We start from the raw sequence: 23526 nt of genomic DNA, 5'->3' as shown, positions 1-23526 counted from the left end.
TTCGTTATGTTTCTCCATTTATTTATTAAGGTTTTTCGTTATATTAACAAGGCCTCTTTAACAATAGCTTGCAAGTCCTGTAAAAATACACATAATAAATGAGTAGCTTACAGAATTTTGATGTGGAATAAGAATAAGTAATACGGAGAACACTAAACTACCTTTTTTCAGTGAACTTACATGCCTACTAGTGGGGCTATAACTTTGTCGAACACCCCATCTTTGAGTGAATCTCCACTTTATAAATATGAAAATAAAGCCTCTATTTGAGATACACTTTTTCAAGCTCTTCAATTACTTCTGTCTCAGCATAAAACTGTTTCATCCGATCCACCATAATTATAAATTTTAATAATTTCATTTTGTAGCAGAATGTTTAGTTGTTTCAAGAAGTAGCTTGCTTCCATGTGCGCACAATCTCTGATTGTCAGCGCGATCTACATTACGCACTGTAAGAAACCCCTCACCAAACGGTGCATTGAGGTCACCAACTGTAAGAAACCCCTCCGCAAACCAAACAGCAGAAGTACCTGAGTAGCAAAGGAAGTGTAGTCTTACCTAGTGCCACTGGAATGGAATTAATTTAATGTTATCTTGATTATCAGACTCCAAAATTGTGTTTTAACCTTTCCTCTGTGATAACAGTTATGCATAGACAGTAGTGTGGCTCTATACAGATTGCTATTTAACTTGAGTGGTCAAATGTTGTCTTGAACAATCAGTTTGTGAAATATACGCTCATCTGTGACGCCTGGGTACCTTCCAAAATAGCTGTGCTTAATACTACACATGTTGTTTACGGTGTTGTCACCCTTTGTAGTACAATCTGGCTTGATCAACAATTAATCTATTCAGTAGGTGAGAGTATAAGCTTTCTAACGATGTATAATATGTCTAATTTTACTTTTGGAATAGCGTTGTATAGCTCAGCGTAACCAAAGGTGTTCTCTCACCATCGCCTCCTTACGCATTCACTCTGCGGTAGCAGTAAAAGACACTATACCTTGCGAAATTTTATTGATGACTTTCATCATTTCTTGGAAAATATGATTGAAAGATTCTGAGCATGGCTAAGACATATGTTTGCTGATAGACCTGCAGTTGAGGCCAAAAGTTTACATACACTTAGGCTAAAGACAATCACTCATTTTTTCACAACTCCACACATTTCATGTTACCATACATTTCCTGTGTTAAGTCAGTTAGGGTATCTACTTTATTTTCTTAAGAGGTCATTTAAAAATAATGGCTAAGAGACCGATTTATTTCAGCTTTTATGTACTATATAAGATTTCCAGTGGGTCAAACGTTTACATAAACTTTGTTAGTATTTGGTGGCATTACCTTTTAATTGCTTAACTTGAATCAAACACTTGGGGTAGCCTTCCACAAGCGTCTCACAATACTTTTCCAGAATTTCTGTCCATTCTTCCTGACATAACTGGTGTAACTCAGTCAGGTTTGGGAGCCTCCTTGCTCGGACACACTTTTTCAGTTCAGTCCACAAATTTTCTCTGGGATTCAGGTCAGGGCTTTGTGGCCACTCCAAATACTTTCACTTGACTTGTGGTACTTTCTTTCTTCCAAAATTATGAATATAAAATAATCTAAGTTAGTATTGGAAATGGTACAAATGTCTTGCTTCATTAAAGCCATTTTTCAAGTCTCTGTGATGCTCACATCTGGAGTTATAAAGCTTTAAACAGGGTACCTCCTAAATGGGCAAGGATTGGCCAGATTTGGCATGAACACAAAGGGGTTAAATTCTGTCAATGGCATGAACAACCTGGCTGCCAGTAGGGTTTTCGTATAAACTCTCGTAGGCTGCTGTCCAACAAAATGCAAGCACAATGCAGAGAGTGGGAGAGCTTTCTTGATTTCAAAGGAATCATTCCTTTGATGGCTGATGACCTTGCCCGGCAACTAGTGTGCCTGTTGTGGAGCAGAGGGATTATGGGCAGGGCTCTTTAACATAGACAGGAATCATGGAGAAATACTGAAACACTTTTCTTTAAAAACTTTTTGGGAAAGAATGATTTGGCACATGTCTGGTTTATCATTGCACAATGACATCCGATTCAATCAAAAAACATTGTGTTACAATAAAAAAGGAGCAATCTTGGCTACAAGAAAAATAGTGATAAGCAAATTGGACAAAAAAATCTGTGAGGATAACAAAGTGGGCTATACAAAATTAAAGTATGGTGAGAAAATGCTGTTGGTCACATTTGGTCAAAATTGCATCTAAATGTTACCTATGTATTATATCTATCTTTAATTAAATTAAAGTAATCCCAGCCATTTTTAAGATCCCTGGTGAGAACAAATAAAGTGATGAATTAGTACTGACAAACTCATGTAACTGCTCCTGTCCTCTGCCATGAACAAATGAATAAAACTGAATTTAAAAAGTTGTAGAATACATAAACTAGGACAGTGCTATGTCAAAAGCTGGTGTCTATCAAAGTATAAAATTTGAATAGAAGGGGCATAGGTGTTAACTGTGAAGATGCAGCCAGAATGCCTGTACCACCTACACCCCTCAGCCAGAAAAATCCCTGGGGAACAATCATTTCTTCTCCTGTCAGTTACCAACACCACAGTTTAGGTCACATTTCCATAATTTATTTAATATGTCACTGTTACACCCACATCATTTTATGCATCAAACATCAATGTTGTAGTCTGTATAGCTTCAACAAGAAACTTGGCAAAGACCATTAAAATTGATATTTTTATTTTAAAAGTGTCAATGAAAAACCAAAAATAACATCTAGTCGCCATATTCTATTGAAGTAGCCCTTTAACTGGGATTTTACATGCATGAGATTACTGAACTCAGACATTCAGTGCTACTGCAACCAAAGTACAAGTTAAAAACATAAACGCGTTGTTTTAGTTTCATTAGTGGACGATACACGACAACAATGCCGAATACGGAGTTTCGCAGTGCCACCATTGTCGCTCTGGTCATTCATTTAACACGCACCCCCTCCCTGCAGTCTCATCTAGAAAACACCCCCCACCCTTGACATAATGGACAATATTGTCTATCTTGGCATTCACAAAAATATTCTTTCACCACTAAAAAATCGTATTCCATCATAGCAACAAGATAAACCCGACAATAGCCCTAAAATATGCCTATACAGCAATGAAAACGCTGCTCACTGAATAACAAAATAAACGAGAAAAAGTTTTTTTAAATGATACCATGTCATTCTACAGTCAATATCTGGGACTAAATATTGAATAAATATACAACCTTACCATTGGTTTTACACATAGAGATGTCCCTTTTGAGACTGAGTGGTCATATATTGTCTTGGACAATCCGTTTGGGAAATATACGTGCATGTGTGATGCGTGGGTACCTTCCAAATTAGCTGTGCATAATACCACACCTGTTGTTTACGGCGTCGTCGCCCTTTTTAGTACAGTCTGGCTTGATTGACAATTCTATTCAATCTATTCAGTAGGTGAGAGTATAAGCTTTCTAACAATGTATAACATGTCTCATTCTGCTGTTGGAATAGCGTTTTATAGGTCAGTCTAACAGAAAATATTCTTAGCATCGCATTCACTTACGCATTCACTCTGTGGTAGCTGAACCTAACGAAACATGGTCAACGATTTTTTGTAATTTCTTGGAAAATACTATTATTATTGAGGACTTCTGGACATAGCTAAGCCATATGTTTGCCGATATACCTAGCTGACATCGTTTTCTGGAGCAAAACAGAAGTGAATAGAACGGTATCATTGATACTGTCTCTGTCCCCATCTACTGAACATAGATGAGATTTCATCATTGCTATGTAAGTATTACTGCTCAAAATATTTCAGTTATATACGTTGTTTTTGAAATTGAGTGTCTTTAAATAGGTTAGTGGTGTTATATAATGTGGATATTTCACACTGTAATGTAAGCATTGGATGGTAGTGTAATAGTTAGTGTAATTTGTGAAGCATGCAACAGTGATGATGTGAGAGTTGGAACATTGTCACAACGTGGTGGACGGTTGAAAATTGTTTTCATGTCGTCCCATCCCCATACAAGAAAACATACCAGAGTACAGAGTATAGAAATTCATACAAGAGTTAATTATTACACATTTAGGTACTGTACCGCATTGTGTGACAATATTTTTGGATTATTTTAAAAATCTGATAGCATCTTAAACCTTCATAAGGGGCTCATTTATATGCTTTATAATGGACAAAAAACATTTTATTTAATTTTGGAGAGATTTTGGGTGTTTCTGGACCCCTAGATATTTTAGACCACTGTACGGACTGAAAGCTTGTAATTCCGACTTGAAAATGATGCAACAGTGATTTTCTTGAGTCAAAACAGTTGATTTGTTGTGAAATACGTGAATATGTTTTGATTCACAGCAATGCATAATTTAGACATTTTTGATAGATTTGGAGACCCTGGGTACACTGCTTAGTTTTTGCTTCATACATCTATAGTAGTTCTACATATCCACCCTTAGATTTTATGAACTTGTGGTCAAGAAGTTTTTGATCCAGCACATGTATAGTTTAACCTGCTGTATATATGCAATCTCTCAGTATTTCATTGCAAACTAAAAAAGTGCAAATTCATTTTTGATTTTTTGTCTAGACAATTGCATTTGTGGCACTTTATTTCTTCCAAAATTATGAATATAAACTAATCTGCATTAGCATTGTAAATTGTACAAATGTCTTGCTCCAGTTAAGGCATTTTTCAAGTCTCTGTGATGTTCACATCTGGAGTTATAAAGCTCTAAATAAGGTACCCCCTAAATGGGCAAGGATTGGCAAGATTTGGCATGTACGCTAAGGGTTTAATTTTTAAAAAGTAAAGGGCAATTTCATTTTAAGCTCTAATAATAAAATGAAAAGAAAACAGTAATCAAAAAGACATCACCGTAAAATGTATGTTGTCCACGGGGTCTTAAAAAGTATTAAAAGGTCAAAATACTTTTAATACTTTTCGTCTCGCCATTTTACGAAGTATTACATTTTGTATGCGAATAGCCTATTTGTCTAAAGAGTTTGTATGCTAAAAGTTTGCGTGAATTTATGTAAGGAATAAACCACGACGGGCTGTCCCTTTATTGGAAAGTAACGGACGACGGGGGTGGTGATGCGGCCGAGGCAAAGCCGAGGAGGAGGGGTTTATTTCACTTATACAACAGGTTACCCATAATGACTATATGGTTACTTTTATATTTATTGATTTTTATCGACTTAATCAGCTGAAAGTGAAATATTCTTCCGCGGCTGTTTGGGCATATTACTTTACCATTATCAAGCAAAACTCAAAGCTACAAAATTTGTAGTTCTATTTGGACCGCTGATATGCAAAAACACTGGTTGGTAGTTCTATTTGCACCTTTGTTAAAGTTACAATCTCAAAGATTTCTGTTTCGTTCTCTTTGGCGGTACCAATGGCAAAAAGCAGTAATTGCAGGTGTGTTTTTGGACCTCACTTCCCAGAGATCCAACCGGATCCAACCAGTGTCGCCTGTGTGACGTCAGTCATTACTATTTACTGAATAAAAAATGGTTGTTATAAGAGTAATGTTATGTACACACTCATTCATTGTCTAACATTAGGTTAACATAAGCTGCCTTTACACTGCCGAGCTGGGTTAAAATGCTGTAGCAGACCTGGGGTAGAATTAGTGATGATCAATTTCCACAGACGTTCTTTATCCACCTTTTGCCCAGTATGAACATCTTTACACTGCAGAGAAGAATTTGCGGTATTCGCTGCGGCTCGTACAATCGTGCACACTAAACAGTCTTTCTCGTGAATGATTGTTGTGTGATATTTTTGAAACAACTGCCTTGCAAAATGTTACCGCTGGTGTTTCTGGTTTTGCTAGCAAACTGTTCGAGAATAAAGCGGAGCTGGGTGTTCAATTAGCAATCAGAACAAGAATAATAAAACAAAAACAAAGGAGATTTCATCAAAAAAGGGCAAGGCTGAAGGACCATATGAGGAAGCGTAATAAAATAATAACGCTAATCCATACTGCTGCATTCTTTTATTTAGTTTTCTCTGGTTTGACATTTTACACTGAAATCAGTCCTGGCTCTGCTCCACCTATACCCCTGGTTAATGCTCTGTGTAAAGACGGCTTTATTCCGATCATTATAATATATTGATGAACTTGATGGCAATGTAAATAACGGTAACGTTAAGGCCAATTCAGATCAATGATTCGCAACGAGACGAAACGGGTTTAGAATGTTGCAGAGAAAATTGCAGCGGTGTGAATTGGTTAGTTGCAGAGCGTCTGAAGCCTTTGCCTGGGGTCTCAAAAGACCCACCTTGTCAAATCGCCAAGTGCAGTTAGAACGTTTACAATCAGACGTCTTGGAATTTTGCAAGTTGCATCCAGTCTGGTTGCAATCATTGATCCGAACTGACCTTTAGTTAGCTAAATTGCAACGTTGCAACAAGGTAGCATTGCATTTGAGAGACGTTTTGAGAGGTCGGTACCAGTCGGTAGCGTTTTTTCTAATTGTTAGCTGACATTAAATTGTGTTAATTACATTAGCTAGCTAGCTAACGCAATGTTACCTGATATGAGAGATGGATACTGTGCGCAACGTTGTCTAAACTAATGTTGCCTTTCTTGACATGGTCCGGTAGCTAGCGTTAGCTGTGCAAATAGCTAGGCTATTTAATTAGTAACGTTACATTGTCATCAAATGTAATACAAAATCTACATCAACAAATAATATGACCTCTCATGTTACACAAAAACTTTTTTGGGTTCCATAACCCCCCCCCCCCCCCCCCGTTATTGTAATGCTAGCAGGCACCGGAAAAAAACAGTACACGGCTCACACACAAGTGAGCTGAAGAGTGAGCCTGTTGCGTTAGCTTCGCCTACCCTCTCTGGCGGACCAACCACTGATGGGTGATGGAAAATGCGTCACTAACTATGCGCCGCTTGTGATTTTTTCCCGGGAATGTCTCCACAGACACCCAGTTCTTTAATCATAAATTATTATATTAATAATAATATTAATTAATATAATAATAGGCTCAATCACCATTGCATTACCTAATTCGGCGATAGATAGTGACTTAACAGACATTTATTTTCGAGATTATTACTTTAAGCAAAAACCTCTGGTCTTTAATTCTATGCAAACAATGATTCTATCAGGAAAAAATAGTTCGTTCTCGTTTTATACCATACAATCTTGGTCATTTTTGTCATTACATTATTTAAGAAAGCTGCATGACACCATAACTCTATTAAATTCATCTCCTTAGCTCTGTCTTGCTTTTTAAACCGGTGTGGTCACGCAGTGTAGATATTGTGTCTTTCTAAGACCCTCTGAAACCCGGTTTGAATGCCAGCTAGCTTTATGATAGGTTTGCTGTCACTTGTCACCTAGCCATTAGTAAAATTTAGCTGGGTTTTAGGTCAAAATGGTCTCAGGGTATGCTTATTATCCCAGCTAAAACAACGGTTACTATAAACGCAATCGTTTACAAAGATACGGAATAAAATGCATCCAGTAGCCAGCAGTTAAATACGGAATGCCTATTCTACTGTCGGGATAGTTGGTGACCCTAAATGAAGCCAGCTACAGTAATTAGAACTGTGGTTCAATGTTGCCATCAATTGTGAAATTGGACATTGAAAAGGGGGATGTAACAACAATTCAAAATAGAAAGAATAATGTTGCTGTTCTAACTGCTTTAGAATGCTGGATTATGCTGCGCATTGATTTTAGAACTGTTAAAACACAATGAAAAACAAACTGAAAAATTGTTGGAACGCAAAGCAACTGAATTGAGGCACATGCCATGGATCTTGATAGGTATTTGTAAGGAGGGAGCCCCCCCAACAGCTCACCGTTTGTTTCATATATTACCATTATCTAAGTTCAAAGTTTACACAAGTACATATCGTGAAATTCTGAGTTCCGAAATGAATGATTTCATAAAACTGTGTGTATGTGTGTTTGTGTGTGTGTGTGTGTGTGGCTTTATCAGTTGTAATTGTAATATAGGCCTAGGATTGTCCTTCTAATGGCTGAGTTGCCATTCACTGCTGTAGAGCCCCACCTGCCCAATAGCATGCTGACGATGTGATTCCCAACAATGTTTTGTGTGAAAATTTGTTAGGCCAAATGCAATGGAAAGTGAATGGGAAAGAGATCAAAGCATGCAAAGACCACAGAGATTTTTGTTAATGACCGTGTTGTGTGTGTGTGTGTGCGTGCGTGCGTGCATGTGTGCATGTGTGTGTGAGTGTGTTACTGTTACTACTTTTAATAAACCTTGCCTTTGGGTTAGTCACTTAGTTTATTTTCTTGAGCTTTGTTCCCTCCCGGCCTATCTGAAGTTATCGCAAACTAAGACTGTTTAGTTTGCAATCTCAAAACCAATGTATAGTAATTGTAAGTTAAAGGTGTGTCACTGATGTAACCGGTTACAGCTCGAAGTGGCGTTGAGGTCTTAAAATATATTGAAAAGGTCTTAAAAAAGGTCTTAAAATGTACTGAATTTAACTGCAGGATTCCTGCATATACCCTGATGTAGAAAAGGCACTACATATACTATTATTTACTGTTAGACATGGCCAATCAGAGAAGCAATATATCCAGGCAAAGAAAACATGTTTACACTGGAATAAAAGTTCCAGTCTGGAATAAAATTACAGTGAATTGTCATTCTGATCTCTGTGAATAAGTAAGCATTTGGTCTGCATACAAGCCTGCTCGACACACCCTAATAAAAACCACTGCTGTTTTTCATCAACAGTACATGTATGACTCAAACTAGCCACAATCCTTGAAGAGATAATACTGGAGCTGAATCCATGGAAATTTAGAGAAGAACATTTGGTCTGCCAAGGCTGCCAAACAAAATAAAGCCAATAAAAAACCCAACACTCATGTACTGTATCATAATGTGTTACAGGACGGAGCGGCCATAATTTCTTCTCAAAGTGCAACTTGACTTTGCTTATAAAAGCACTATCTTCTTACATTCATGTATTGTTTATATTTCTGAAATGTAAACAGGTATTAAGCTGCACCATTAACAGTCTGGACAGTACTGAGGGTAATGGACAAAATCATTTATTAAGAAATTAAATGCCCCAGCTTTCTTTGTCTCCAGATTTATATCTGGAGGAACAAAAAGTTAACCACTGACCTGATGGGATACATGCCAACAAATATGATCTTCCCCTTTTCCCCTTGAGCGAAAACATACTCTTTACTCACTGGTTAATTATTGCCTTATGCACGTCAACTTCTATATGACTGTACTGGTGCTTCCACTGTACTGTATAAAAGTGGTTTCCACACTGGGTACCAGGGAATAAATTGTTAAAAGCTTTTTTATTTCAAGAATCTTTCCCACCAACTCTACTACTGCTGTTACTGCAATATAAGGTCAACTGTATTTGGAATGACTTCTATTTTTAATTAAAGTAATCGAGCACATGGTTTGGCTTAACACTCCACTGCATTAAAATCAATTACTGGTCTTATACTTTGTGCTGGTAAGGCCATGTATAAAGGACTACATCGTTCTAGAGGACATAAAAAGAATGGCCCTGTAGTGAAACCACTCAATATGGAGCCACATTATTCATACAGAGTTTGTACCTATGTATATTACCCAATTTTTCAAAAAATTGTGTTCAAAATTTTCTGTTGGAAATATTTCTTATTGGGATGGCAGGTATACCATCCCACCAAGTTATGGCTTGGTGAGGTGGCATGCCCCATACCTATACAGCACCAAGATGTACACAATGGCCACAGGCTCTCAGCCCTCTTGCCAAAGGGCAACATAATCATCATGAACTCTGATTACGCGATTATGTGTTCACCTGTTTGCAATTCGGGAGCTAATTGGTTGTAACATTTATTCCGCCTAGTTGCTTTGTTCATCACTGTGTACTGAGCCTTCATGCCTGCTGCTCCATGCTGGCCTCTGATCTAGTGCCCTCTGAGCGTAATACGTTGCCATGAGTATTTAGTTTTTGTTTCGAGCTCCCAAAGTTTTCAGTATGCTGTTATTCTGATTTTACTCTGCAAAGTCTCTTATATTTTTTGACCATCTCCTGTTGCCTTTCTCTGCTATTGTGTTCACCACCACCATTTTTACACTGATTACATCTTCATAAATGCTCCAGACCCACTAAGAATACATCTCCCCATTGGACATTTAGGTACATCAGCCGATAAAAACATTAGATACTCACACAAAATGGCGTCAACTTAACTTGTGGCTCACCGAGTTGTGCGTGTCCCTTTGGAACTTTTTGGATGAGTGACAGTCCCGAGTTCAAATCCCTCTTGGACAGAAGTTAACCTTTATCTCATTACACTTGCTAGCTGGCTAAAGAAAAATGTAACATTTACTTTAAAAGTATTGCTTTTGCATTTGTACAATCTTTGCGGGAAACTCATTTATATTTCAAATAAAATACACGCACACTTTAGACAGTTCCGCGAATATTGTTTAATGTCATTTTGATTTCAATACTTTCAATGGCAGACCTAGATTTTAATGTATGACTTATCGACAGTGCTTTGTAGGCTATGTGTGAGTAACCTGCCATTTTTGTATGTTGAAAATGTGGTTTTCATCAGAAGCAGACAACCTGAGACCATAGCACTCCAGGAAATAAGTATTCAATACCTAATCACTCAGTCTAATAGACCAGGCCTACAAGGGGGGGTTTTGGGAGCAGAGTTATATGCTGTGTCTGGGTGTAAGTTTTTGTTTATGGGTCTTTGTTTATGGGTTTTTGTTATTACTTTGCCTCGGAGGTTTTTGGTTGCCAAATTGGCTTTTTTTTCCTTGTTTAGTTGAGAATTCTGTCGGATTGCCATTTTTGGGCAATAAACAGAGAAAGTCAAACATTTTTGCTGTTTTTGCTGTCTGTTCACCATGCGATCAGTGGCCACCCCCAGCCCTGCATCACATATATTAAACTGATGTTTATAATTGTAAACAAACAATGCAACTCATGTTTGTATGTGCAGCATCTAGTAACGTGATGTTGCTGTACAAGCTGCTTTGAAGCTACCTCAATAGTCATCTTATAGGACTGAGCAGTCAGTGCTGTCACTAGGGGTTCTTTTTTCCATGATCAATGCCACACGGAGGATGGGCACAGTCAATGGCGCAGCATGTAGGTGCACTGAATGTGGTTACTGAATGTTTGCATGACATGGGGAAAATTAGCTGGATTATGCTGAATATATTATCAGAGTGTGCGTTGTAGCACGATTCATAAATAGCCAATCAGATTAACTCTTTTCACCCCCTTTAAGTGCATGGTGTACTGCCAGTTTCCTTGGTCTACCACTGCAGTGGAAAACGAGGATAAGGATACTAATCAGACATTTCTTCCAAGATGTTCTTATGGGGTAGGTGCAGAGTTGGGCTGTCGCTTTTTTCAAAAACTGAATTCAAATGAATCTCATAAATAAGAGAAATTTGTTCAAATTTTCTTCTGTAAAAATTTCAGTAAAACATTCTCTTAACGTTTATTATGGGTTTTAATTGTCGATTAAACCTATAGCTAAATAGCTTACATGTGCAACGCTATGACAACAGTAGCTGGAAATTTTATTAAACAAAATAAACCCAGTGACGATCATAACAATGCCTGTGATCCTGTTCACAGCATTAAAATAACTTGAAATGAACTGTTGCTCAAATGAAAGGAAAACTATAAAGCACAATTTATCATTAACTCACAACAATGGAATATCTTACTGTGGGACAAGCAAGGATTAATTAAAAATGTTTATTTTCTGAATCCAGCAGTTCCAACAGTCAATGCCCTTGTTAAAATGTTCAGTACTCTGAATACTGAACACAAGCGATATTGCGTGCTAGGACCCCTCACTAAACCTACATATACAATATATTTTATGTGATTTTATTTAATAATTATTGTTGAAAATGAGAATTATCAATTAAATCACCAAATTCATTGACAGGTCAGTCTACAGTAAACTGGTGGAATCAACTAACAAGTCAAAACAAGCACTATATCAGGTTTGAAGGTTAAATTATTGTATTCAATACAAAGCAGTCAATTAGATTAATGAATTGAAGTCATACATTGTTTATTGGATGCAGGCACACTATTTCTAAATGACAAAACAGAAAACATAATTCAAAACATTAAACAATTACTTTGGAAATACCAGAAAAAAGAGAGAGACGGATAAACCAGACCTTGTCAAAGTGTTACACACTTCCGGTTTAGGCACCACAGGATGAACACAACGCAACACAACAACTCTTTCCTGTGGTCATCTTAAATACCTTACCCAGCATGGCTTGAGGATGTTTGCCCTGATTGGGTGATTGCCGAGTTCAGGTGTAGGAGGGAAGAGAAGGGGGGTCAGACTCATTTATGACAAGGACTGGCCTACCTAAAAGCAGACCTCATCCTTATTGATCAGTGTGAGTTTATGTTGTTGGAAGCAGCGTTAAGCACTATGCTATTATTATCAAAAGATTTCTGAATTAACTCTCTAACAAGATCAAACCTGAATATGTAAGGAGGTATTTCAGTTCAGCTTTTGAATACATATAAAAAGCAAGGAAGTTTATCTCTGCTTCTACAACAGGATGATATTTGTAGACAGATAATTGTAAAAGCCAGCCAATTCTAACCTCCACCTTCAGTCAAAATATTTTCCATACAACAAAACCAAATCGTACCATGTAGGTTTCCGCTAGAAACTGTAATTGGTTCTAAAAATTGAGATTTCCACTACCAGGCCCCAACACCTGTATAAACATTAAGATTTTTACTCACTCACTTAAATGTCACAGATTGCATTCAAACTTAAAGGGGAATTGCACTTTATAACACTTCTGCTTCTGATGACTGATATTTTCCTTCTAATGAATGTGTCACCCTTCATTTTCAAATTAGTCATTTCATTTTAAATGTCTAACGTTAGAAACAAAGACCTTTTTTTTTAGTGCAAGTCCACATAGTAGTACGGTTTCCGGTTTTTTCTTCTTCAATTTCGTTTCATGGCAAATCGAGAAGAAGCGAGAAGCAAAACATTCCGTTAACTTAGCGTTGAAATCGAACAAACTAACGTCTGCTAGCTTTTGTTTGATGCGATATCGGTGTAATAATGAGGTGCATGTACCCGGTTGTTATAATGTCCCCGTTAAACTTGACTTAAAAGCACATTTTCATAGTTTTCCACACGATGCCAGACATGGTTGGATGTAATCAGACACCCCAACATAACAGCCGAAGAAGTTCGCAAACAAGGACTAAGGGTATGCAGCAACTAAACTGTCATGTATAATTCCATTATTCAATCCACATTACAATCTAATATACAGTTATCTTAGCCAGTAAAAGGTTGTTTAGATAGCATTCACGTTAATATATGAAAATACGTAATGCTGTATATTTCAGAATGTGACTGGCATTTAAAGGAGACTGGGGGTCAGTTTTTGAGTTAAAAGGCAACGTCATGCAATTGGATTAATCTGTCGACAACATTACAACAAAATATACATTTAAGCAGTACTGGTTTTATACTATATTTACTGTTATTTAGAATAAGAAAAACATGCTAACATTTTGAAAAGTTGATGGTGACTGAGGAAATGTAGGCTGATATTTATAGCAAAACGGTATATCTATATAGGTACTGTTACCATGTGTGACTGGGAGGTAATATTTTTGGCACCTTGCACAGTGTTTGCTAATGCTAGTCAAGTGGGCAAACATCCTTCATCTTTGAAATCTCAGGATTCATTTACCTATCAACAGCAGAGTGTAAGACTGGTCACTCTACCATCATTTGTGAATGTATATCACTGAATTAGCTGACCTGCTGCACTGTTTGTAGCTGGCTAAGTTACATAGCCAGTTGACTTCCCCTCAGGGTACCTATCAAAAGTACCTAATGTTAGCTGAGGAGGTAAATCTTTCAGTGGCTACAACAACAGCTAACACTACTTTGCAAACCAAGACTTGCATCAAACATAATAGTATAGGTTAGCCACTGACTGACTTTTTGAACAATTAACACAATAATTGTTCTGTGCATGAGTTTATATTTAGCTAATTAGCAAATTCGCTAATGTTAGCTTTATTGTCTAGCTAGCTTATCTGGTTGATGATAGCTAGTCTTGCACTGGCTAACATTACTTATCGCCAACCAGAAATAGTGTTCTCTTGCTAAAAGACCAGAATCAATTGAATTATACATAAAATAAACATTGTATATGTTATATATTAAACATGGCCAATTAGGTGGGAGAACTGGGACATGGGGGAGTGCTAACATTTTTGTTAATCAGTCACAGGGGTACAATCATCAGTCGATACTCATGATCTCATCGATTGACCACTAATCACAATGTGCTTCGAAATAACATCCACCAGACACAATGGCTGTTTTAACAACAATGTTAGTTAGAGACCTGGTGTCCCCTCCAATTTACTTTCTCATCTCAAAATAATTCAGAACTCTGCTACTAGAGCCCTTACCTGCACATGCACTAGTGACCACATATAACCAGGACTGCAAACTTTCTACTGGCTCTCAGTCAGATTATGAATAGAGTCTAAGGTCCTTTTCCTGACCTGTAAGGCTCGATCTGGTCTGGGCCTCCATTACATTAAGCCTCTTCTCCATGCCGTGCTGTACCGTACCATGCCGTATTGTTAACTAGTCTTACCATTCTTCTTTGTTTGCAGTGATGAAGCTGTGTCACACTCAAGTCACTGTTAGACTTAATAATTAGTAAAAGTTAATTTCTCTCATGTTCAGACAACAGTAAAACAGGATGAGGGCTTCAACCTCCATGCTTTTTATGTTTGCAGTGATTGTTGTTGTTTAGTTCACAGTGTTGCATGCCAAAATTACGTTGGGAGTGCAACCGTTACTTTTTTGGTCACACCCTCCAAAATTATCATCATCGCAGTTCTTAAAAGGGTGGTGGAAACAAAACTGGAACGTACTGCAGACACTACTGAGGTTCCGGACAGGTCCGGGTATGGATGGTTCCTGAACCATTTCGTGAAATGCAAAAGGGGCTTTGGTGAACTCATGAACCCCTACAATTCCAGGCCATCCCCGCTGATTCTGGCACGCTTACAGTACCTTCCACCAAACTTACGTCTATGGGTGGCAGGGCTTTCTGCACTGCTGTGCCCAAGCTCTGGAATTACCTACCAGAGTGCATTAAGGCTGTCAAAAGTGCCATGAAATTGAGTTTGAATATTAGCTTTTGTGATTAGTTAGAGTTCGAATATATTTGAATACCATTTGCCTATAATTCACAAAAATAAGCTACGCGCAATATGTATGTGATGCTCCCTCCAAACTGGCCTGCGCGTTATTTTCCACAAGCGGGCAGTAGAATAGAGGACATCGGTGAACTTACATACTAGGTTACTACATCTGGGGCCTCATTTATAAAACGTATTTTCGATCAACTTTGTGGCGCGTACATAGAAAACCACGTCAAAGTAGTGATATATAACAAATTTCAACATGACTCGATTTGATCGTGGAAACGATTGTAGCTCCACGTCTGGTCTTCACTTCGCGTATGCATGCAAGTTCATTTTATAAATGAGCCCCCTGCAGTTTCTATAGCCTAATGCGCAAATGAATAAAACACTTTCTCATGGATGTAATTTGTCACAACTCGGCATTTATTAATCACAATAATAGGGAAATGATTGTTTATAGGAAATCCCTGTTTATTTCTTACCACAAAAACTATTCAAACGGCTAATACCTGTAGCCTAAAACAACATAAACAAATTAAACAGAGTAAGTAATTTAACTTCTTTCATTATCCAATTTTATCAAAATCTTCAGAACAGAAAGGAAACATAGCCTGCCATGGGACCATTATTTAGCCTAAATTGTTCGCTGACCAGATCTGCTGAACAAAGTGAAAAAAGAGACTGGCTCGCGAGGCTAGCTGACCAGTAATGTTAGGTGTCCATGGAGCTGAAAGTATCACGGTTATTGGAAAGGAAAACGATCCACTTGCTCTGGATCCAGGGCAGAATGTTTTTTGTTGACAGAGGAAGTAACGTTAGCACAGGAAATGAACTTTGCGTGCATGAACATGATTCGCCGCATGAAATTAAAGCCTGTATATTCATGTTAATTACAAAACGCGGGATCCAAAACTAATATTCGAATGCTCAAATTTAGGTTCGACCTTAAAAAAAAGAAAAGATTTTCAAATAGTTTTCGAACTTCGAATATTTTTTGACAGCCCTAGAGTGCATTAGGTTTTCTAATTCCATCCACTCTTTATTATTAGGCCTATTGTTTTTGTTAGTATTATTATTAGGGGTCCTACGAAGTTTTTGTTAGTATTATTATTATTATTATTATTATTCTTTTCCTGGAAATGGTCAAATAACTCAAAAAGTCCTTGACCAAAAATCATATAAATTACCAGGTCGAAAATAGAGACCATGAGTAACTATGGCAGAAAGAATCACCATGATTCGTCTAGATGGCGCTATAGTAACCAATTCAAAAAGCAAATTTCAAAATGCTGGCATTTCCACCCCGTTTGATGAAAATGCATGAAACCAGGTGTACTTGTGTCATTCCTCATGAGGAACAAATATGCCTCGAGAACCCATAAAGTCCGCCATGATCGATTTTCCTGCAGATTGAAAATTTGGCAAAACCTATAAAAAGTTTCTTCTAATAAACCATAAGTCGGATTGGTCCGAAATTGCCCATGAAAGTGTATGGTGCATATGGTCTCCCTATATGTATGTAGATTGTCCAATATCATCTCTAGTAAATCTGTGACAGAACATTTGCTGGGTTAAAAGATGACTGCAATACAGGGTAGATGGCGCTGTCATATAAACAAGTCTGTAACCATGAAACTCTTGAGTGGCGAAGCTTAGCAGTTTAAAACCTTGGGCTGCTTGGCCATCTCCTATATACTGCAGTCTATGCCGCTTGGACTCTTTTCTCCTTCACCTAGTATTTACCCTGCTTGGACATGTTCGTAGGGCCCCGCATTGCTGCTTGCAGCTATATTTAGGGGTCCAAGCAGCGAAGCTGGTGGAACCCTATTGTATCTGTTAGGATTATTATTATTAGGGGTCCAAGCAGCGAAGCTGGTGGAACCCTATTGTATCTGTTAGGATTATTAGGGGTCCAAGCAGCGAAGCTGGTGGAACTCTATTGTATCTGTTAGGATTATTATTAGGGGTCCAAGCAGCGAAGCTGGTGGAACCCTATTGTTTTTGTTAGGATTATTATTATTATTATTTTTTTCCGCTAAAAGTGTCTGAGGCTCAGGAACCGTAAGTCCTAGAGCAACCAAATTTGGCAGGTGGGTTCCTATGGCCCCCCACTACTCAGGCACTAAAAATCACATGTCGGCCAGATGGTGGCGCTATAACAAAGGGTTTTGCGTAATAGTCCATAACTCCCACAACATAAGTTAGATCAACACAAAACTTCATCGACCTATGCATCTCAACGTGCTCTACAACTTTGCCATTGGCACCACCTATGTCCGCCATATTGTTTGGCCACCATTTTAACTTTTTCCTTGGGGCGTGGAAACTTCCTCCGCTAAAATGTCTGAGGCTCAGCAACCATAAGTTGTAGACTAACCAAATTTGGCAGGTGGGTTCCTATGGCCCCCCACTACTCAGGCACTAAAAATCACCTATGTCGGCCAGATGGTGGCGCTATAACAAAGGATCATACTTTAAAAGGTCATAACTCCCACACCGTAAGTCAGATCAACACAAAACTTAATCGACTGATGCATCTGAATGTGCTCTACAGCTTTCCTATTGGGAGCACCTATGTCCGCCAATGGTTTGCACACCATTTGGACTTTTTCATTAGGTGGGGTGCGGAAAAGCTGGAGCTCCAAATCTAAACGGTTACGACATCGAGTAAACTTCTTTACGGCAAGCGACAACCATGGCGACGCAAGTAATCCGACACCGTAGGTCTAGTTTTCCAGTGAGGGGAGGGTCTGAGCGTCGCGGAAGCAATGGAAGACAGTTCTTGAGCCTGCATCCATTTGAAGACAGTATCGGGTGAGTTCGTTTAGTCTTTGAATCTGTCATTATGCTGAGAAATAGCTAAACCATTTTATTGATAGGTTCTGAGTTTCTGTGCAAACGCGCGAAAACACGCTGGTATAATGAAACAATGACGGTAGCCTAATGCATAGTCCGCTTCGTTCCGTTGCTACCATAACATAACGACCTACAGCTGCAGTTTCTCGCTGCATTTACTAATATTGAATATAAACAAAAGACGCAATTTATGCTGTAAATCGTATTCTCAATTTAATCTCTAAATCGACTGTAAGCTTAGGGTTGTAACAAGGTAGTTGTTTCGTAGGTGACTTAACTCGTCTTAACTATTGCCGTAGGGTCTAGTTTTTATCAGTGAGGAGACGGTTTGACCGTCGGGAAGCATTGGAAGACAGTGTCGGGTGAGTTTGTTTAATTTTTAAATCTGTCATTATGCTGAGAAATAGCTAAACCATTTTATTGATAGGTTCTGAGTTTCTGTGCAAACGCGCGAAAACACGCTGGTATAATGAAACAATGACGGTAGCCTCATAGTCCGCTTCGTTCCGTTGCTACCATAACATAACGACCTACAGCTGCAGTTTCTCACTGCAATTACTAATATTGAATATAAACAAAAGACGCAATTTATGCTGTAGTCTGCCAATGTCTAAATAAATAATACGGTCCATTTGAAGACAATATCGGGTGAGTTCGTTTAGTTTTTAAATCCATCATTATGCTGAGAGAAATCGTATTCTCAATTTAATCTCTACATTGACTGTAAGCTTAGGGTTGTAACTAGGTAGTTGTTTCGTACGTGATTTAGTCTTAACTCGTCTTAACTATTGCTTCGATTTCTGCATAGACTGCGTTGCTGCTGTTCTTGTTTGTGTTAGTGTTAATCAGTTTAACCTACCGGGTCCAAGTTGAACTACGCGGTTGTTCCCTGCACTTAGAACGGTAGGTTACTGCCCCCTAGGGTTTTCGACACACTTGTTCCTGGTTATGGTTATACATTTTGTTGTACGTCGCTCTGGATAAGAGCGTCTGCCAATATTCCGTAGCAACAAGATAAACCCGACATTAGCCCTAAAATATGCCAATACAGCAGTGAAAACGCTGCTCACTGAATAACGAAATAAACGAGACAATTTTTTTTTAAAATGATACCATGTCATTCTACAGTCAATATCTGGGACTAAACATTTAATAAATATACAATCTTACCATCGGTTTTACGCGTAGAGATGTCCCTTTTGCGAATGAGTGGTCATATATTGTCTTGGACAATCCGTTTGTGAAATATACGCGCATTTTTAAATCACTGGGTAGGCTACGTTCAATAATAGCTGTGCGTAATACCACACCTGTTGCTTACGGCTTTGTCGCCCTTTTTAGTGCACTTTGGCTTGATTGACAGTTAATTCATTCCGTAGGTGAGAGTATAAGCTTTCTAACGATGTATAACATGTCTGATTTTTCATTTGGAATAGCGTTTTATAGCTCAGCCTAACCAAACTTTTTCTTATCTGCCAATGTCTAAATAAATAAAACGGTAGGCTACTTTGCGCGCAGCACGCAGTTCGCGAGTTGATATCACGTCTTTTTTCCGTTTTTTCTCATGTCGTATTTACTATTTGAAATGTGCATTCATGTGTTATTATTCTATCTGTCTCTGTGTCGCTCTGAAATGTGCATTCTCTGCTAAACTGAGCAATGGATTGGAATATGTGTCTGACGTAGTTCTGCACGGTATACCTAAACTTCAGCACTTAAAAAAATTTAAAAAAAGAAAAAGAAAAAAAAGAAACGGTTCGGTATTAGAATATTCAGACGTTCGGTAGTTTTGAGTCAAATGTAAAATCCAGGGAAAATTGTCTCCCGCATTACTGATTGAGAGGATGAAAAGTGTAATTTGTCAGAATCTTCGCTAGAAGGCAGTAGCAACTAAGGTTGTCAAGTGAGGTGACTTGCGCTTGTGCACTACTCGTTGGTACAGCGCAAGCTTGGACTCAGTTCACTTCAGTTGCAATAGCTGTTCTAATTTGTAAATAATTTATTATAGGAAGATGCTGTATTTTTATTGAAACATGCAATTTTTACATCTATTTTAAAGTGAAAGACCTGTTTAATGATTATTTCGTTTACAATTGTTTAATTTTTGAAATATATTTAATATATTTTTCTATTATTTAGTGTTGTAACACTACAGGCCTATGCTTATTAATATGTTGACCAGGCTTCAACTTAAAGGTTGTTAATAAACCAGGTTTTTAATAAACTGTGAATTTGAAAATAAGGTTAACCCTTTTGGACATTAGGTTTCTGATCTATGAAGGTATTTTCAGTATTGTTAGGTACTGAATATTGAATCAATATTGTTTCAGTATTGAGTATCATGATACTAAACCTGGTATTGGTATGAAAGTCAAAATTTTGGAATCGTGACAACACTAGTGTGACGCCTTTTTTAGTTACAGCATGGAAGCGATGCAGCTGTACATACACGCCGGGCCATATATGTGTTACGACATTCCATCTAAGTGTTACGATATCCCATCTAAGCGTTACGACATAGTAAAGGCCTTTACGGGAAGCGGCCAGGACACATCCATGGCGACGCAACTAAGTCATCCGACAGCGTCTCAAAATTGGCCATAAGTCATCAATGTTTCATACGATCATCATGATATTCAGTAGATATGTTGGGTGAAGGCATATGATCATGCGGACAAAGCCTTTTTAAAATCGCTCCATAGGGGGCGCGATGGTGCCAATGCTTGGACCCCTCCCAACGCCGCTTGCGGCTTTAATTATTCTTATTATTGTAGGAAATTTTGAGACTCCCCATGATTGAGATGACGTCACATGTTAAAGTTAGGGTATTCCCATCAATTTTGATCAAACTGTTTCCTCCAAACTCTCGATGCTGCATGATAAAAATATATCACATGTATAACTATACACTAATATAATCGATATGTAATCCAATAAACCTATATCAGTAGTTGCAGCTAAGCTTATGGAAACGCAAGAAACCACAGTGTACACTGTAGAAAAAAGCAAGCGCAGAAGGCTTAAAAAACCCATACTTACTCAGCAGAAAACTAACACTATATTATTGCCAAGTAAAGATGCTAGAAGGCGAATATTTTTCCAAAACTAACACAACGCTATTGAAGTGCTAGAAGACAACATTTTTACAGTGACCCTGATGTAAACTGAATATATATAGAAAAATGCTAGAAGGCGAATATTTTTCCAAAACTAACACAACACTATTGAAGTGCTAGAAGACAACATTTTTACAGTGACCCTTATGTAAACTGAATATATTTAGAAAAGTACAGGAGGCTATAAATCCTGAAACGTGTATGCTTAAAGAAACATTACAGAATGAAGACTAAGATTTGTATAAAGGAAAGTTGGGGCAACAGTTGACAATAATGTTATCATCTAAAGAACAGAAAATCATTGTGGTGCCAAAAAGGTCAGGTCGACCCAAGAGCAGGAAAATCAAAATCATTGTGGTGCCAAGAAGACCAGATGGCTGGTATTTTTAGAAATGTGTTAAGGGGAGTTGTGGGGTACATTTGTGTATAAAATGGATGTGAAACTGACAATCGAGGTTCAATTCGGCTGAATTGATCCGGCTTTGTGCACCTGTGCAATAAAGTCTAACTTTTCTGAAGAGATTGCTGCTGTGGTGTCTTTCCCCTTGTGAAATTGTTTTCTACAGATTGGCGTTGAAGTCTGTCGGTTCCTAGACACGACATTATTGTTGTTGTTTTATTTCAAATCCAGTGCGCTGGAGTACACAGCCAAAACAACAAAAATGGTTTTACTGTCAAAATACTATTGCATTTCACTCTTTCATGAGGAAAAACGATATCAAAATATATGAAAACGAATTTACAGGTCTCGGGGATTATTATTTTTGTAAAAAAAGTTTCCAGTGTTTGGCAGTTGTAATCACACTTGCGGGCCAGACTAACCCAAATTAACACTAAACACCGCGTAGCCTAGGAGTCCGCCCGCACAAACCATTCGGAAAATATTGAAATCACTAGAGAACTGCTGTAAACCGCGAATTTATGCCCTAGTGTATTATGCTCGATATTTTTAAAAGCATGTCTTTCTTCAATATTATTATTGCAACTAAAAACAGTTTGTAAAGGTGCTCAAAAAAAGAAAAGAAAAAAGAAAACATGGAGACCGAAAATTTCGCTCACCTGAGCCTGCAAGTACAAGCAGCAGGGCGATGATCGGAAGGCGTCTCTCTTCCATTGGAATCCAGTTCACACAGTTAACAGCCCACACCGCACTTATTTTAGGTTATCTAAAATGTTGTCAAAAATTTCCGACTATGAAGTAGGGGAAATGTTTAGTTTTGCTTACTACAAGAAACAGACATCCTGGGTGCACGAATGCCGATTCTCGACGGTTCGTAGTTTGCGTAATTCCAGCCTTTGTCGTGGAGTTACAACGCCTTCCTCGTTCCCTTCCGGGGGAGTAACATTAACTTCTTTTTGAATTGGAAATCGTCTACTTCACCTTCCTCACACTGCAGCGTATTATTGCACGTTCATTGTTACATTTAGCATTCCGCACTGTAAAGGACAACACAGTCATGGGATAACCCTGTTCTCAAATAATGTAGTTGACTAAATTATTTTTTATGAGTTAGACGTCATACATAGCCTATAAACCTTTTTTTGGCTACAGGCATTAAAAAAAAAAAACCGGAGCGAAACAGTTCACATGCATTTGTAACTGAAACATCGTAAAGGTGTCTAAACTTGATCAAACAAATTTCCATTTCAATTGCAGGGAAGTTCAAGACTCGTTTTTCGCATTGTGGCTTTACTTGGATTACACTAAATGTGCGTTTCTCTCCGATTTGCAGATTAAACGTGGTAGGCTGATAGATAATTGTGGACATTTTCCCAGTTATGATTTGGGACAAATTAATACCCACAACTGCGCTACTGTTCATAAATTGACGTAGATTATCCACGGGAGATTGGATCTCTACGGAAAAACAGGTTACATGATTTCACCATTTTACAAGACAGGAGAGCACAGTACTTTACAGTATAGTTCGTGTCGAAAGCAAAATGGGCGTGTCAAAAACACGTTTCTATTGTCATATAATTCAGTGAGTCACATAGCCTACATCATCTAATCAAAAGCATCATCCAATGACATAGATGTATCAAACCCGTTTAGGCGTTTCTGGGAAAGTAGCCTACATCTGTTTTTTGTTGTCGGTCCTGTAGACGAACATGTCAGTGCTGGAAAACAAAGGTTGTGGTATTTGTGTAAACTGTTTCGTTCATTAACGCGTTTAACCGTCAGTGAATTATACAACATGTATTTTATTACACATTGCAGCAGCCAAAACTATTGAAAGTGAAGCTAAGAATTTAACGTCGGCTGAATA

General features: G+C 38.0%; 1 protein-coding gene across 3 annotated transcripts in view; it reads right to left on the bottom strand.

Moving 5' to 3' along the window:
- Positions 1 to 22742, bottom strand: part of mpzl2b (myelin protein zero-like 2b) — a 45000-nt gene extending 22258 nt beyond the window's left edge. The window contains exon 1 of one of the 3 annotated variants that reach the window (XM_064352045.1): positions 22316 to 22742. In XM_064352045.1, the coding sequence (XP_064208115.1) occupies positions 22316 to 22370 (55 nt within the window). In that variant the 5' untranslated portion in view covers positions 22371 to 22742. The remainder of the gene's footprint in view (positions 1 to 22315) is intronic. The other 2 variants (XM_064352044.1, XM_064352043.1) reach the window with 2 other exon arrangements.
- Positions 22743 to 23526: the final 784 nt, after the last annotated feature.

Source organism: Anguilla rostrata, chromosome 9, assembly GCF_018555375.3.
Source record: "Anguilla rostrata isolate EN2019 chromosome 9, ASM1855537v3, whole genome shotgun sequence".
NCBI classification, from domain to species: domain Eukaryota; kingdom Metazoa; phylum Chordata; class Actinopteri; order Anguilliformes; family Anguillidae; genus Anguilla; species Anguilla rostrata.
This window is presented reverse-complemented; position numbering and strand designations above follow the sequence as displayed.